Source organism: Sinocyclocheilus grahami, unplaced genomic scaffold (assembly GCF_001515645.1).
Source record: "Sinocyclocheilus grahami isolate Dianchi unplaced genomic scaffold, SAMN03320097.WGS_v1.1 scaffold55.1, whole genome shotgun sequence".
In the NCBI taxonomy this organism is placed as follows: domain Eukaryota; kingdom Metazoa; phylum Chordata; class Actinopteri; order Cypriniformes; family Cyprinidae; genus Sinocyclocheilus; species Sinocyclocheilus grahami.
The window spans coordinates 3911298-3929202 of record NW_015505234.1 but is presented as its reverse complement, the minus strand read 5'-3'; the positions used below and the strand labels follow the sequence as shown (position 1 = coordinate 3929202).

At 37.3% G+C, this 17905-nt stretch overlaps 2 protein-coding genes across 2 annotated transcripts in view; one reads left to right on the top strand and one right to left on the bottom strand.

Annotated features, from left to right (window-relative positions):
- ctsd (cathepsin D) overlaps positions 1-6116 on the top strand; it is an 8564-nt gene extending 2448 nt beyond the window's left edge. Inside the window, exons 2-9 of the mRNA XM_016270152.1 lie at positions 980-1136; positions 2148-2271; positions 3113-3231; positions 3316-3515; positions 3667-3789; positions 4708-4852; positions 5217-5315; positions 5579-6116. Of these exons, the coding sequence (XP_016125638.1) occupies positions 980-1136; positions 2148-2271; positions 3113-3231; positions 3316-3515; positions 3667-3789; positions 4708-4852; positions 5217-5315; positions 5579-5740 (1129 nt within the window). The 3' untranslated portion in view covers positions 5741-6116. The remainder of the gene's footprint in view (positions 1-979; positions 1137-2147; positions 2272-3112; positions 3232-3315; positions 3516-3666; positions 3790-4707; positions 4853-5216; positions 5316-5578) is intronic.
- Positions 6117-6646: 530 nt separating this feature from the next.
- On the bottom strand, positions 6647-16482 carry LOC107583888 (sodium-dependent neutral amino acid transporter B(0)AT2-like). Its single transcript, XM_016270242.1, has 8 exons — positions 16329-16482; positions 14678-15153; positions 11613-11770; positions 11322-11448; positions 10935-11116; positions 10636-10871; positions 7991-8153; positions 6647-7609 (listed from the first exon to the last, which is right to left on the bottom strand). The coding sequence occupies exons 2-8, from the start codon at positions 14985-14987 to the stop codon at positions 7229-7231; spliced, it is 1557 nt and encodes a 518-aa protein (XP_016125728.1). The 5' UTR covers positions 14988-15153; positions 16329-16482; the 3' UTR covers positions 6647-7228.
- Between the last annotated feature and the right edge of the window lie 1423 nt (positions 16483-17905).

Below are 17905 nucleotides of genomic sequence, written 5' to 3'. Positions count from 1 at the left end.
TTTATCAGTAATCACTCTTGTAGGGCTACATGAAGTGATTTCCCAGCATTTTTTGAACACTGAGTTGCAAATGTGATATTTATTTACAACAATTCAATAAAAGGTAGTTAATATTGTGGTATATATTAGACACTATTGTCTGATTTTGAACTGTTGTGCATCTCCTAATAAAACACAATAGGTGTTGGACTGAAGCAGCACTGCACAGACCGTTCTGTGTGTGACATCAAAGTACAGCGAGAGCGATTAGACAGCTTTTTATCATTTTTGTTATGTATTCTAAGTTGCTTCAGAAGTATTACAAGTATTACGTACAACAATAAAACAGTGCATTGACATAAAAAAGGAACTTTACTTTTGGTACTTAAATACTTTTAAAAGCATGTACTTCTGTACTTTTACTTAAGTAAAAATCTGTCTTTACAACTTTTACTTGTAATGGAGTAATATTTGACCAGCAGTATCTGTACTTTCACTCAAGTAATGGAGTTGAGTACTTTGTCCGCCTCTGGTTACACATGATCATTAATCACTTGATTTGGGTACTTATGGTGGAAGCCCTTTGTTTTGTTCTTGTTTTGAATGTTAGAAAAGGACCTGATTGAAAGTGACACACATACTGAGATTCAGTTTGACTCACCACCCAATCAAAGTCCAAAACAGCTGATTTTACTGCATCACATGAGTAATTAAATCAAGTCATTTTTTTTAAAAGAACTTATTTATCTCTGCATTGTATGCATAGAGAGCAATTGGCAAAGTTTTTACCCAGCTTACATTATTTAGTCTTTTTCCATCCCATTTCAAATCAAATGACATTGCATTATCTATAAATACTTGAGTTCGGCATGATGAAGAGGGTGGAAAGGAGCCTTGGCTTGCTCTTGGCATGAGAAAGTTTGTAGTTTGCTGCAGGTGATGTGGTTATGCCTGCAAGATAACTGAACTGTGCACACTTAATGTTGATGTTTCTCTCCAGGATTCCTTTAAAGAAGTTTCGTTCCATCAGACGGACACTGAGTGACTCTGGCAGAGCTATAGAGGAGCTTGTGGCTGGTTCTGCACCCTTGAAATACAACCTGGGATTCCCAGCAAGTAATGGTCCTACTCCAGAAACCCTCAAGAACTACCTTGATGTGAGTACTGCTTGTTAATGGCATTTCTTATGTAGCGTGGTGAGCTGTTTGTGTTCTTGTGCATGAATCCACATTAATCTTGCAAATTTAATCACAATAAATAGCCCCTAATCATTTACCAAACGTCACTAGTTGGCCAGGTTTTTTGTTTTCAAAGATCACTAATTTGTGTGTGGTGGTATTGTAAATTAGTTAATTTGCTATCAGAGGCATGTGAATGTCTGCGCTCTTTCTGACTGCAGAGTTTGCACAAACTGTACATCCAGGAAGTTGCAAAAATGAGGACAAGCAGTTGTTCTAGTTTAACCTACAGTCCTTTTGCTTAATCATATCATATGATTAATAAATTCCACAATGTCAGTTGAAATGTGACTGACAGTAGGAAAAAGTGAACTTGAAACCTGTTCTGTCTTTATTCAGCAAAAAAAAGCTGTATACAGCATAAGCTGTAATGGACAGCATGATGGTGTGTTTGACTGTGTCAGACAGCTGGTCATGAGATTATTTGTCATGCTTCTCAAACTAAATGCATCTACCACAGTAGCCCACAACAATCCTCTTTGGCAATAAGCAGCTGATATTGTAAACAGGCTTAGGTAATTGATGCAAGTTCTTTAGTGTCAAAGATTACATTCATTTTTGCATGATATACGTTATGATTCAAGAAGAGGTTTTGTCCTAAATTTCTTATTTTATTTCTTTCCTTTTTTTGGTAATCTTTTACATTTGCTAAAAAATGTTGGTTGGCGTTTGTTTGTGATAAATTGGAATATCAGTAACTTTGTAAAAATAGGATATTAAGTTAGGAATTAACCTTGTGACATTTATTGCATTAAAAAAAATTGTATTCTGAGATTGAGTTCACAGTGAAATCTCAATAACAGGCACTATTTGCATGCATTATTATTTTTTCTAAAGACCTAGTAATTCTGAGCTTGTGTGAAAATGTTTGTTATACTAAAGTCTGTTGTGGCGTTGAATTTGGAATGATTTGAGGGTTTTTGTTTTCAGGCTCAGTACTATGGAGAGATCGGTCTTGGCACTCCTGTCCAGACCTTCACAGTGGTGTTTGACACAGGATCCTCCAACCTGTGGGTGCCATCGGTCCACTGTTCCCTGACTGATATTGCCTGCTGTAAGTCCACAGAGAGCCTAGGAAGTTCATTTCAATATTACGGTATTATCAGATCAGTGTTGCCTTTAAATTGGTAACAATAAAATACACACACACTTTATAGTATTGTAAAATAATTGTTTTGATGTCAAGAACAACATATACTGGCAGTATTCAGGAAACTAGTGTTTCTTGTTATATTGTTTAATTCTGTGTTTTCACACTAGACCACAATTCACTTTGTAAGCATATTGTAAAGTGATTTCTTTGTAAAACAAGAATCCTTTTCAGTGTGGCCAAATGTTGCTCAAGTTTTTTGTGGCCTCATTTTAGCGAACTGATAGCAAGTTTGTTCCTGTAATCGGAACAAGAACTTGTCAGTGATTGTATCTCACCCTTTCAAAGTAGTTAGGTGCATTTAACTCTTGCCGTAAAAGAGTCTTGCAGATCATCCTTAATGACTAAGTGCTTTACTTGGTGTGAATATTTGGATGCTTCTGTATGTTTCATAAAATTTACTTGGCCACATTTTGCCTAGCACTTTTTAGAAATGAATTTTTACAGGTAGCACAGCCTGAAGGCCTGTGCTTAATATGTAATTAAAAACATTTAAATGCATAAATTTAATTATTAAATTTAGTACAAAATTAAGTGCCATTTTTCTGCAAGAGGATAAAGGCCCCGACATGAAATATAAGGTTAATAATTGGTCTCTGTGAGTGTTGCACACAGTAGCTAGATGAGCGTGATAAGTACTGTGACTATATCGTGTATGTATATACAGCTGGAGCACTGTATATACAGCTGGAGCACTGTATACCAAAAAAAGTATTTAACTGAAGAATTACTTTTAACCCTGTAGTGCTTCATCACAAATACAATGGGGGCAAGTCAAGCACCTATGTGAAGAACGGTACTGAATTTTCCATACAGTATGGTTCCGGAAGCTTGTCTGGGTATCTCAGCCAGGACACATGCACGGTAGGAATCATCAGTTAACAAGTCAGATTTTTTTTTTGGTCACCTGAAATGGTGAAAGAAACCGAACTGTTACTTCTCTTTTAGGTTGGGGATATTGTAGTTGAGAAGCAGATATTTGGAGAAGCTATCAAACAGCCAGGAGTAGCCTTCATTGCAGCCAAGTTTGATGGTATTCTCGGCATGGCTTATCCTCGCATCTCTGTGGATGGGGTTCCTCCTGTTTTTGACATGATGATGAGCCAGAAGAAAGTGGAGAAAAATATTTTCTCTTTCTACCTGAACAGGTACATACATTTGTTTAAGCCATCCAAGCCTCATCTGTCACAGATTTTTTTGAAACGAATAATTACATGTCGGTCTGCCATAAACATGCATTCAATGAAGTAACTTCCAGGCCTGATTTCTGTAGATGACCCCATTTTAATTGTCCGACAGAAACCCTGACACCCAACCTGGTGGTGAGTTGCTCCTTGGAGGCACAGACCCCAAATATTACACTGGAGACTTTAACTACGTGGACATCAGCAGACAGGCCTATTGGCAGATTCACATGGATGGGTGAGAGATTTTTGGGTCCTTGTATTGTGTAATGCAGTGGTCATCTTTTTTTATTTATACAAATATATGTTTAGAAATTAAAGCTAGGAAACGGAGTTAATTTTAGGCAAGAAGGTATCTAATTTCAAATTATCAACCGATTCTGACTGTTTAAAGGGTCATGAAACACCAAACTACTTTTTCTGAGATTTTAGCAGAGGTGTTTGTGTTGCACAACATAGAAGACCATGTTAGCATCCATTAATTTTAATTGTTGGAGAAAACTGGTTAATTTTGAGCTTTTTTGTGCTATTTTCGTCTTCCGGCTTTAAAATCTACACCGTGTTGACATCACAGTTTGTTATTGGAGGTGCAACAGCGTGTTCATATATTTTCGATGCAGAGTGCAAATGGCTATGCATTTATATGTGTTTTTAACTCGATGAGAGTTGTCTGCGTTGTACACCACACCCACTTTTGTAGCTTTTTTCAAAACTGTGGTGAAAACTAACCCGTGCTGAAACTGGGTTTCATTACCCTTTAAGCCTTTCTATCATGCAATACCATTTTACTTAAATGCATAAAAGTGACAACTTTTTTTTTTTTTTTTTTTTGGACACTCAATGCAACTTGAGAAATGTAGTTAGTTGGAACATGAAAGCTGTATCTGTTTTGAAAATGTTAACTTTTGAGGTACAACTGTAAAGGCAACATTTTTCACACAAAAATCGCAGTGCCTCTTAAACACCGTTTGTGTTCGTTTACGTTCAAACTGGAGTGTGGAAATTTGTCGTTTATCTGAAAAATGGATTGCATGCATGTGTAATATGTTCTGAAATATGCTGGTCTATCATGTGAGAGGCAAGAATCTTACCACTGAACCACCAATGCAGAAGATCCCTATAACAATAATCTAGTGCTCTGTGTTTGTTTGTGTAGCATGAGCATTGGCAGTGAGCTGACTCTGTGTAAAGGAGGATGTGAAGCCATCGTGGACTCTGGGACGTCTCTGATCACTGGCCCAGCTGCTGAAGTCAAAGCCCTGCAGAAGGCTATTGGTGCAATCCCTCTCATACAGGGAGAGGTATTGCAACTTTAAGTGTTTATATAATTGTACATCACTGATGCGTTGTGACTAGATATCTATTCAGATCCATTGTTATTTTTTGAGAAATAAAAAAGTTCAAAAGAACAGCATTTATTTCAAGTAGAAATCTTTTATAACATTAAAATTGTCACTCTTGACCAATGTAATGCATCCTTTCTGAATAAAAGTATTCATTTTCTTACTGACCTTAAAATTAACTAGTTATTTGTTTAATTATTTTTATTTACAAGACTGGTCAACAAAGTATGCAGGCTTGGTGTGTTGTTATTAATGGTAACTTATTTATTGAAATGTATAATGACTTGATAATGTTCTCTAACTAAACACGTTTTCTCTGTAGTATATGATAGACTGTAAAAAAGTGCCCACACTCCCCACCATCTCATTCGTCCTGGGTGGAAAGACTTACTCACTGACTGGAGAACAGTACATACTCAAGGTCAGTCCTAGTTTGTCACCTAAGTGCTGTTGTTGTGTTGTGGCACTTTGTATCAGCAGAACTGTGAAATTGAGGTGTTGTTTTTGACAAGGTCCTGCATGAGCCAAGATATAAAAAAATAACATTTACCTGGAGTTTTATTTTCTTGTAAATCACATGCAGCTAGCCAGTATTGTGTGAGCAAAACACTGAAGGGATTCTTGGTGATCACAAAAACATTCTAAAGATGGTATCTCTCTTTGTGTGTTTGTATGTGTTTACAGGAAAGCCAGGCTGGAAAGGAGATCTGTCTGAGTGGATTCATGGGCCTGGATATCCCACCCCCTGCTGGACCCCTGTGGATTCTGGGTGATGTGTTCATTGGGGAGTACTACACTGTGTTTGATCGGGAGAATAACCGAGTGGGCTTTGCTAAGTCCGTATAAGCCCAACTGTAGACCTTAACACTTAAGATGTGTCATGAGAGAAATAAGAAATCTATGTACTTGTCATCTCTGCTTAAATGACACAATAGCGGTATGATTGTGTTTTGCACTGCTTTTAGCTTTCAAATGTTTTCGTTTTAAAGAGGCATGTGGAGATGAAATGATTCAGGGAAAAGTTACACTCATTTGCTTTTTAGCCGAGGCCTATTTGAATATGTGATTGAAACACAAGGTTTTAACGTTTATTTTTTAATTGTCATGTCATTGATTTTAGACACTACCTGTTTTAAGATTTTTATTGTTGAAAATGACCTTCCAATGACTGAACAAATCAAAATGGACAATAAAGGTTTTAAACCCATCTATGTTGTTAAACCTACCTTTTTTTATTTAAAGGGACACGTGATATATTTTTACCATATCAGTTCTGATTAGGTAATAGAGATTTTATTATTATTTAAAATGCATTTATTGATATTGGATGTATAATGGTCAAAGCATTTGCCATTCTCTGACCCTCACTTTAAATTAATCTTTAAAAGTGCTAATAAATTTGTTACAAAATATATTCTTTAGTAAATCTTTTTCCAGTCATGTTATTGTGGAGCGCAACAAAGTAGTAAAGCCAAACAGTGAGTCTGAATTCCTTTATCTTTTAATCTCAGTATTGAGAAAGCAAATACTGTCATTGAGCAAATTCATGAAAAAATATTTACAGGAAGAGGGAGGAGTAATAGGACTCCTGACAATGATAGCACATCGGCAAACAACCAAAAGAAAAAAGTCTGCATACTGGATTTTTAAGCACTTCTTACCAAAAACATGATCTGTATTCCAAACTATATTTGAATACATTTATTCATAATATATTTACAGAATACCTTAAATGTACAACATTCACACCTTGTATTCTATCAACAATTTTAGAATGAATTAGGCACACATTTTCCAACAATGAGTTGGGGTTGTTTTAAATGCAATCCATACACTGATGTTCAATGATTTAACTACATCCAAAAAAAAAGTATTGCATGTTTTCCCCATTTTATGCATACATTTACATTCTAGACTTTTCCAAAGCTGCTAAACTGCTTCTAATCTTGATTTTTGTGGACAGTAACTGCCCTGACTTGCAACATAATCCGTACAAATAGCCATTCTACAGTAAGAGCATAAACCAGGGGTCTACAGGCCCCTACAGAGGGGGATAAGTGCGTGCAACAGTTGGGGCAATGGATTGGGATGGGGGTAGGGGGCGTTAGTACACATAATACAGTTAGAAATGTTGAAACTTTTGTATTGGACCAGTGTGAAAGGAAGATGGCTGTTAGAAGAGGTCTATAGGAGAACACTCTCCGTTAGCATTCACATTCATCTTGATGAATTGTGATTGGCTACTCAGGTGATTGACATTTGAAGCTCTGGAACTCGATGAAGAGGTTCTTACAGGGCAAATGAAATGACACTGGTCATTTCAAGAACAAGTCCTCACAAATCAGATTCCGGAATGTCTGTAATATTAGGCATTACGTATCCAGTGCTGCAGCTACCGTTGAGCGTGACGTCTGTGCCCGAAGCAGGACCGCTATGCTTGCGGTAATTGGCTGGCATGGGCGACGGGGCTTCGCTTGGCGTCTTCGCGTTGAGAAGACTTGTGTCATCTTCGTCCTCTTCTCTGGCCCTACAAGCAGTGTCTTTTATAATGCGGCCTTTTTTATAGGAGACAGTGGACAGGCCTCCTGTGTTCTCGTCGATGATGTTCAAACAGCGCAGAATAAAAACCACAGGCACAGGGAGGATGGCGGTGACCACCAGTGAGATGCAGACAGCCAGGCCCCAGGGCGGATAGCTGAGAGACTGTTCTTGAGCCTGAGAACAGACACAGCAATTGGATTATTCTGGCAAAGGAATAATTCCACTTTAATCCGGTGGTAAAACTGTGGATTGAAGGCCTTAGAACTGACCCAGGCTTAAAGGAATAGTTCACCCAAAAATGTATCAATAATAAATTAATCGGTGACTTTAAACTTTAGTCTTAACTAGTTTGATGTTTACAAAAAAAAACACCTATAAGTGAAATCATCTACAAAACAATGTCTGAATGGAGTCTGTATGTCCCTCTGAGTAAAACCTGAAAATTACGGCCATATTTTGAGCTAAAAACATGTTTCAGATATTGTAACCTAAGTATTAAACTTTTAAAATTGCATATTGGCCTCTTTTCTCAGAGCTTCATTCAGGGTTACCCACCAGTTGCTGGTTCCATGCGCTGTAGCTAGGTGGCGACAGTCCCAGCTGAATGATGCTTGTGGCCAGAAGACCCAGCAGCAGCACTGGTGTGACAAACTTCCACATATAGTAATAGTAGCGGTATGGAGTGAAACCAAGCATGTCCTTTAGATCCTCAAAGAACCTGAATGAACCCACAGGAGACCGAGATGCATCAATGCCACAATCACTGCCAATTAGATTGCAGTTGCTTGTTTATTAGTTGATTAAGTTGCAGCATAATTATGAACTAATTATATTACGTTTTAAGATTTGATTGTATTAAGCTTTTGTAAATAATTATGATGATTGCTTATTTATATTTACATTTATTTCATATGTAATACAACTATATATAATTTTTAATTGTCTTGTGAAAGCAATCTATTAAGTTAAGTGTGTATGTGGTTAATCTCATTATGGCATCACCTCAGCCAACGCGTACCGCATTTATTTCGGTTTGTTTCATCATGCAGTGTCTCTTGATCACCCACACACATCTCTCCATAACAACACAGCAGAAAACCTGCCTTTAAAGCATTTTACATCTGTTTGTGGCCGTCAATAAGGGTGTCTGAGATTGTGAAAGGAGAAATCTTTAAAAAAATCTATATACATAATGACTTATGGCTATATTTAGTTTATTTGTCAGATTTTCTGATAGCTGTGAAGAATGGATGGGTTTTAAAAGAACACTATTAACTTTCAAAACACATGACTAGTGTGAGCACATAGCTTCCAGTGTTGAATTCCATTTTTTTTAAAGCCAGATGGTGTAGTTAAGACATCTATTAGCAGACTATCTAGCCTGAATGCTACATATGAGTGTAAATTAATGAACTGATGTATGAATGTTACATCCCAAATTACTAAAATTTTCAAACTTCCAAAATCTAATCAGGCCAGTCCGTTCAGACTGAAACATATTTCCAAAACTCTGACATATGAATGTGGGCTTCGAAAAACTGTGGAGTGAAGCTAATTTCATTTGAGTCAGATATATTTTTGCTGCCTGTCCGAACAAAGTGGTTATCTTGACAATACAAGGATTGTCATCTACAGAACGAAGACGATAATGCTGATTGCAGCTTGTTAATGTTTATGATCATGAAAACTTCTACAAGAATGGGCAGACCATGTTTATGATGACACGGCATTTTACACTCACATTTATACATTTGGCAGACATTTTTATTTACAGTGATTTTCACTGCATTGACGGTATACATTTAATCAGATTATGCATTCCCTGGGAATCGAACCCATTACCTTGCCATTGCTAGAGTCATGCTCTGACATGTAGCTGTCACATATTAATGTAGGTTTAACAAGCTAAGTTAAAAAAGCACTTTTTAAAGTAAACAAAACAGCCTTTATGAACGAATTACATAGATGATTGACATTATTGGCTTACTTTGATCTTGCTTTTACTGTATGACTATAATGCTGAAAAGGCTACTAACTCATCTCTGACTCATCAAGGGTGGGCCAGTCTTAAAGTTAAGGACAAAGCCTAAAATTTAACTATCCCACAGCTAAGAAGATTAAAAGACACACTTTCTCTGAAGGTTTTACAGAGATCCATTAAATGTATCAACCCTTCTTTCTGCAGACACACCACTAATTCTACAGTACAGTATCCTCAGTCACTAATAATTGAAGTTGAGTATGGTTATTGGGTGCAGTGCCACAGAACTGTGAATGGAGATGGTGCACATAAAACCATGGCAACCAGCATTACTATGCTATTTGTGCAACCAAAATGACAAAAAGGGGAAAAAAATAATGGCACTGTGGGATTTTTTTATTTTTATTTTGTGAAATGTGCTTTCTGGGAATGTTGAATGAGACGTTGGTATTCTTTTGTGAGGTAAATCCCAGATTAGGCTTCAAAGACTGTCCTTATCCACTGCAGAGTATAGTATCGTATATCCCTTACTGACTGAGGGGCCACACTTAAACAGTAGGAATTCATCTGCTGTCCCTTTAACTGGGAATGGATTAAATCTTCAAATCAGAAACCTTTATTATATCTATCATGAGCATACATAAATTTAGTGCACTCTGTAATGTAATTTTTATGTGGTTACTGAAATATTGTATGTTTTCTTTTAACATATACACTATAAAAATATGTAAAAAGGATGCATAAAAAAGTAACCCCCTATACACGTTGTTTTAACTTCCCAAAAATAAAAATTTGCTGAAAATTGTCTTTCCCTTTTGTCTTTCAAGATGTAGATAAGTTTGTTTCCTCATCAGAACAGATTTGAAGAAGCATTTGTAGAAATTTAGCTTTTAGCGTTTAGCATTGCCATAGATGGATTTGTTTCTTACAAACTCACAGCTTTTTACTTCACAAGACGTTAAGTGATGGATTGATGTTGTTTGGATTACTTTTGGATTACATTGATTCCTTTATCAGCTGTTTGGGCTCTCATTCTGACGGCACCCATTCACTGCAGAGGATCTATTGGTGAGCAAGTGATGTAATGCTAAATTTCTCCAAATCTGTTTTGATGAAGAAACAAACTCCTCTAAATCTTGGATGGCCTGAGGGTGAGTACATTTTAAGCAAATTTTCATTTTTGGGTGAACTATTCATTTAAGGGGGTTTCAACACTCACATGATTTGAGAAAACCTGAACATCGGCTGTCTAAAGCGAACAGGGTCAAAAGCACACTGATGCCAGAGTACTGCATGTGGTCTGATCCGTATGGATGCTGCATCACGTTTCACAACGTTACACAGGCATGGATCACATGAGCGGCTGATGGTTCTCACTGACATAGGAAGGATCACTCTGTAGGTCAGTGTTTCGCTCTGTGTTGCTTTTAAGACATCCCTTGAGGTCTTAGCTGACTTTTATTGTGTGACCAAAGGCAGACTTTCCTAGAACAAAATACAAAACTGTTAGCATCTTACCTTTCCAGAAGACTGGATACCCTTCATCATAGCAAGACACACCATGGTCCAAGCAGCCAGCAGGCACAGAGTCATCCTCCAGTTAAGTCCTCCACTCTCAGAGATGGAATCAGAGATGTCCAGGGCCACACGATACCAGTAGTATGTAGTGGCTGAACTTTTCTCACACTCTGGTTCAACATCTACAAAATATCATGAAACTTACAATCTTGTACCTCATCATAAGATAGATCAGAAAAGTTGTTCAGTACATTAAAATGTATTGTTTCTGTCTAAATGGATGCATTTAATGCAAAGTGCAAACATTAAAAAACATTAACTTAATTTTATGCATTTTAATGCAAACAATAAAAGTATAATTTCCTGTTCTTATTTAAGTTGTCTTACATGTATTCGTTTTGTTTTTGAACAGGGGACACTCGTGCCAAGGAAGAGGCTGCTGGAAGGACTGTGAGAAGTAGAAGAGACTCCAGCCGATGATGACATTGTAGTAAAGACCCACAAAAAAGCACACCTGCAATAAGAGGGAATGCAGTCAAATGTATGGGCTACACCATCTAGTCTTTAAATGGTTTAATTAGTTGCCTTTCCCCAGAGCAAAGACAATTTCCGACTTTGGCCATTTTTATACAGTGCACTTGAAATAATGTTTGTCCTCATGAAAGCACTGATATTCACCAAACAGCTGGCGAAGCCGATGCCACCCAGACGTGGGCTGATGTAGTTCCACACCCCAATACTGCCCCTGCGGATGCGCTGGCCCACTGCTAGCTCCAGGAAGAAGAGGGGAATCCCTATCAACACCAGCAGAATGAGGTAGGGAAGCAGATACGCTCCTACAAAGAGGAGAATTTATGGTTATGGCCCTATTTATTTAGGAACCAAACTTCCACACTGGTATACAGAGGACTTGGAAGATACAGTATGTCAGATACAGTATATTCATGTCACAAGTGACAGTATGTAAATGCAATTAAAGCAATTACCCATCGTGATCAAACATTCTTCAAGGTCAATGTTGGATGATTTTTAAAGGTGTCATATATCTTACCTAAACAAACAAAATTGCTTTTATCTTGGTTTTATGCTTATTCATTCATTATAATTAATATATTCATTTTTATTATTATATATTAATATTTTGAACAAGATATATTTCTATTTTCATTTTAATTTGTAATGATTTTAGTACTTCAAACTTGTCAAGGCAACATTTTTAAAGTAATTTTTGTATTCATCTAATATTTATATTCTATTTTATTTCAGATTTATTTCAATTAAAGACACCCATTTTTAATAATATTATTTTTAGTTAACAATAACAACAGTGGTCTAATCTTACAGTTTTTTACCAAATATGAATGAATGAGGTAACCGACTGTGATTATTTGCAAATATTTTCTTCTCTTGAATTAAACTCCGTTTCAGAGAGCCAAAGAAGGAAGAGACTGACATTTTAAAACTTGTTTAAGCATTGCCAGTGGCACAGGATAGAACAATCCTTCCCAGTGCCTTATGGGGAACAACTTCAATACAATGGCATTGCTTTGACAGTACTGTAGGGCAGCTGCTCCTTCAACATGTTGCAGTCATGTGCTTTAACACACAGAAACCTACTGAAATTCACAGATAATTGTGATGATTTTAAACATCACCATCTGTTATATTTAGAGACATCCAATTGGGAACATAAACTGAAGCAATATTTACAAAAAGGAAATAACAGGTAGTCAAGATATTCTGTAAACGTCACTATATTTTATTTCAAAACATTTTGGTTTGTACGATCTATTTCAACCAGTGTTATTTTAGCATCACTAAGATATTATTATAATTTTTATTAATATTTTGATATTTTATTTTTACATTTTCTGTTTTCATTTTAAGTTTAGTTCAAATTTAAGTAATTTTGTTGTGTTTTTTAGTAGTTTTATTAGTTTTTGTTATATATGTATGCATGTTTTTATGTGTACACATCAAGATAAACAAAATAAAAATGAGAAATGTTCCCTTGCAGCTAACTGAAATAAAAAGATTTTTATATTTTATTTTAGTTCAACTTTTTATTATTTTAATTTTAGTTTCAGTTTCAGTTTTAGTTAACTATAATAACCCTGCTTTGTTGGGTGCCAACCTTACAGTCTAAGCTTTGGGAAATGTCATGATATATAGGCATAATCCAATTTCTGGAGCTTGCACCTCACCCAGGCTTTGCTACATGATAAAAAAGCTAAGCTCCATCACTGATTTCACTGTTTTAACACTAAATTTGTTTAGCAACTTTAGTGTGGACAGCAATATGGGTCTTTAGATCTTGTGCCCAATTAACTTTCAAAATAGTAGAATGTCTTTTTTAGAATGTTTTTGCATTTTGTTTAAGATTTGTAATGTAGGTCAGATTGGGGCGCTGTGGGATGCTGGTTGAAGAATTGGTGACTGCAGGTTGTGCGTAAGATGACATCTGGCAGACGGCAAAACGTTATAAGGGTGTTTCTTTGAGGACAAAACGTGCTGCCATTGATGGCACACAGATGGTGCAGTGTTGTGGCTGCTCTGCCCTGGCAAAGACAGAGGCAGACATGGCCCACACACAGTGGCCTATTTAATCTAATTACAGATCTGCACAGCAGGGTGGCCACATTCACTTATTATAACCTGGAAAGTAAAGCATGGCAGGGTTGTGGTCAAACTCTCGTCGAGAAAACAGGCCTTTGACATAAACTACTGAACAACTGTATACAGTACAAACACAGTACAGTAGTTACTACTATATGAAACCCAAATGTAAGACAGTAGCATTCCTTATAAAATGATAGCTATTACATAGCTTGCTTCTCTTCTGTGTTTCTTTCTGATTCAGAAGTCATTCACTCGCTCTGAAAGTGTCTTTTGCAAATGAAATAAGGAGAACAAAGAGAAAGACATGAGTTATCATATCTAATGTATGTCATTGCTCTCAGGGAGACCTGGGTAAGGAGCTGTAATCTGCTTTCTCTTGACATTAAACAGCGTTGTATAATCGGAGATGGGTAATATAGCCTGTGATTATCCTGCACATGCAAAACCATTCATTTCAATGCCATGCCTACCTATTGTGGGAACTTAGATCTCTCTCTCAAACAACTAATTCTAATTTGTTTTTATTGATTGATATATTTATTGATTGTCATTTTGATACTATTCTTACTCCAATGACTTTCTATGGTTTCAAAAGAAATTACAGCTGATTAGCCGGAGAAGTTTCCAGATGTAGTGATACACCATAACTCCATTATGGTGTATTGTTGTTTGTGTTGACTAAAAATTTGTTGCTTAGTTATATTATGAATTATGATACCCCACAATGTCAGTATTTTCTCTTAATTGTATGTTTTTTTCCCCCAAGAAAGACCTCTGGCACAGAAAATACACTGACTAGACTTGAAGGAGGAAATGCATAGTGAGAACTTGAAAATGAGGTGTCAGGCATATGTCTGACTTTAGGTAGTCAGTCTTAGAAATGAAGTTCCCTTGTGTCTGAGCATGTGTCAATGAACTGAAACAGCTCACAGTTTCACTCTCAAATATTCTCAATTTCTATCTATCTATCTATCTATCTATATATGAATGGAGAATATTTGAGAGTGAATTTGTGAGCAGTTTCAGTTATATATATATATATATATATACAGTATATATATATATATATGTATATATGTACTCGTCAAGGTAATTTTGAATTAATTTCATTCATCATAACCTACCGCCACCATTTTTCTGGCACAAATAGGGGAACCTCCAGACGTTGCCCAGGCCCACTGAGAAGCCCACCTGGGCAAGGATGTACTGGAGCTTGCTGCTCCAGGCGGGCCTCTCCTCCTCCTCCTCCTCCTCCTCCTCCTCTGAGCCCTCCTCAACATCCCGCTCCTTATTCTGTGGAACATCTCCTACCATTAGAGAGCTCTTCTTGAAAGAGTCCTCACAGTTATCTTCATTGGAGAGCAAATCTTTAACAGATTCCGTAACTTCGTCATCGTCAATTTCTCTCTTGAGGGTTTTGCTGTTTTTGGGCATTTGAAAATGTCTTTTTTTGGCAATGGGGAAGGGAGAGATTCTTGGAAGTTCTTTTCGGTAGGGCAGGTTGAGGTCAAACGTACAAAGGCAGGTCAGAGAGTGGGATTTAGTCAATAGATCAAAAGTCAAAAAATATTTATCTTCTCATTTTCACAATACAGGTTTCCTGTTAGATACAAAAACAAAGAACAGAAACTAGACAGGTTAATTCCCCCTGACATGATGCAGTGTGTCACTAAGTTGCATGATTAAAAAAAAAAAGGTTCGCTAGACTCCATCCCCATATCTTCCCCATAACTCCCGCCCACTAAAGACATATACTGATATATGGTCAAACCCAACGCTACTGGATATCCTATATGGCTGAGACAAGTGCAATTCTCAGAATATCTCAGGTAGTTTGTACAATTTATGCATTGTTACCCGAAAAAAAACGCTTACCGTACTTTTAATTTCATTTTTTTTGTAGTTACAGAAAATGTGATGCACAACGCAAAGGAGCAACAGTATTTTCCGTGGCAGGAGGCATCACAGCTTATTCCATTTGACATTAAATGTCACTCAAGGCAACTGCACGATCATATTTCGCGTCTAAATAATTTAGCCCTTCATAGGAGCACGAGGTCGGTTCATTTACATACGAACCCAAACAGACAAGAGCGCGCCTTCTGTAGTCACGTGGCCGCAGCGCCCCAGAATAGCAGGTTTGGATGCCGGTTTCGCAATAGATGGATAGCAAAAAAGAAAATGATAGTAATTACGTTATTAAATCGATCCTTCGAGGCTCAGAAGTTCTGGTTTGTACATTGTATACGGAACCACGAGTGTACAAATGTGAATGATGCTCTCTCAGTCCCAGCTCATGAGATGAATAGATTTCTTTCAAGGCTGCACCTTTTTATAATCCAGCCTCCAGCAGAACACATTTTAGCCTCTTCGTCATTGAATTTACTCTGAATTCTATCAAATATTTAAAAATTCAAAAAGTCATTTTTAAAACAAGGTTATGGAATCTACATGCGCTTAGGGTGTCAAGAATATAGGCTAAAATTAATTTGTTATTAGCAAAGGCTATTGTGACTAAGTTATATGTGTAGATCTTTTTTAAATTCCGCTTATTTTAGGGGAAATGATAAGACAGTTTTATTATACTGACTGAAAATAGGCGCTCACGCTGAAAGCAATTATTATTTACGAAAGAAATACATTATACATTTGTAAAGAACTTAATTTTTTACCCCCTTAACCCCCCGCCCAAATTGACTGTGTCACCCATGTGCGAGGTTTCATCATACCGTATGTTAAATCAGCACAATCGAATAGGGGAAAAAATCATCTTACCTTACAACGAATCAAAAGGAAATGAGCTTAGGTTTTGAAATCGGATGTTTCGACTTGAAGAAGGTTTATGTTTGATTGTTTGGTCATACAAGTATAGCGCATTTACAGTCTGATGTTTAATGTGATGCAGGAGGCGCAGATGCTCTGTGTCTACTGTCTATCCGTATCGTCCGACTCACAGGGAATTGTAGAGGAAAGTGATTCGAGTCCCCTGAAGAACTGAACTAGGCGTGTCTTATGTAGGCTATTAACATATTTTAACACATCATATAATATGACAATATTACATCGCATTTTGCTTTAAATTGTGTTTATGTTCGTAAAATTAATTTGAATCTAACCCCCCCCCCATCAAATGAAACAAAGTGGTACAACCCACTACAGCGCCCACAAGCTGGTTTTTAGGGGTGTACCGGTATTGTAACCTCGTGCTTGGAAATCTTACATCAGCTTTACAATAATGGCTGAAATCTCAGATAATGGCACAGGCCTATAACGACGTGATGGGAACACTGCAGTTTTGTCTGGATTCTTATTATGCCTTTGGTTTTGTCCTAGAACTTCACAAAGCTTTTTATTTCTGGTTCTCAGGAGGATATACAACCTGTAAATTGTGTGAACGTAAAAGTTGGAATAATGGTCTGAAACAGGATATAAATGCATGTAAATTGCAATATTGGTGGCGCTATAAAGAAAAGAAAATTGTGACTTGGTTATAATTGATGGGCAATTGGTAATAGAAATAGGCCAGGACGCGTCCTGGCCAGGATTTCTATATTGCCTAAAATATCTAGGTTTTGGCTTTGTTTGCGTGTGCAGACCGATCGGTGTATGACATCAAAATATCTCGAGAGCATTTTGAAAGCATAAGGAACCGTCTGTATGGCACGTATGGTCACCCTACTTTTATCCTTACATCAGGAAGGCTATTCCAGAGTTTGGGAGCCAAATTTGAAAAAGCTCTACCTACTTTAGTGGACTTTGCTATCCTAGGTACTACCAAAAGTCCAGAGTTTTGCGACCTTAGGGAGCGTGATGGATTGTAGCATGGTAGAAGACTAGTTAGGTACGCAGGAGCTAACCCATTAAGGGCCTTATAGGCAAGTAATAATATTTTGTAACTGATACGGAACTTAATAGGTAGCCAGTGCAGAGACTGTAAAATTGGGGTAATATGATCATATTTTCTTGACCTGGTAAGGTAGTCTTCTACCACTCATACTCTTGCCGCTGCATTTTGGACTACCTGTAGCTTGTTTAAAAGAAAAAAGTGACGTGACAAAGTATGGTTACCCATACTCGGAATTAGTGCTCTGCACTAATCCTAAGTGCACTGCACACACAGCAGTGAACACACACACCCGGAGTAGTGGGCAGCCATTTATGCTGCCGCATCCAGGGAGCAGTTGGGGGTTCAGTGCCTTGCTCAAGGGCACCTCATTCGTGGTATTGAAGGTGGAAGAGAGCACTGTACATTCACTCCCTCCACCTACAATCACTGCCAGTACGAGACTCAAACCTGCAACCTTTGGGTTACGAGTCTGACTCTCTAACCATTAGGCCACAACTTCCCCCAA

Coding starts and splice junctions, on each gene's coding strand:
- LOC107583888 (XM_016270242.1), bottom strand. CDS start 14,987: ATGCCCAAAAACAGCAAAACCCTCAAGAGAGAAATTGACGATGACGAA. Junction 11,117..11,321: donor CAAAAACAAAACGAATACAT/GTAAGACAACTT, acceptor GATATTTTGTAG/ATGTTGAACCAGAGTGTGAG. Junction 7,610..7,990: donor GCGCATGGAACCAGCAACTG/GTGGGTAACCCT, acceptor GTCTGTTCTCAG/GCTCAAGAACAGTCTCTCAG.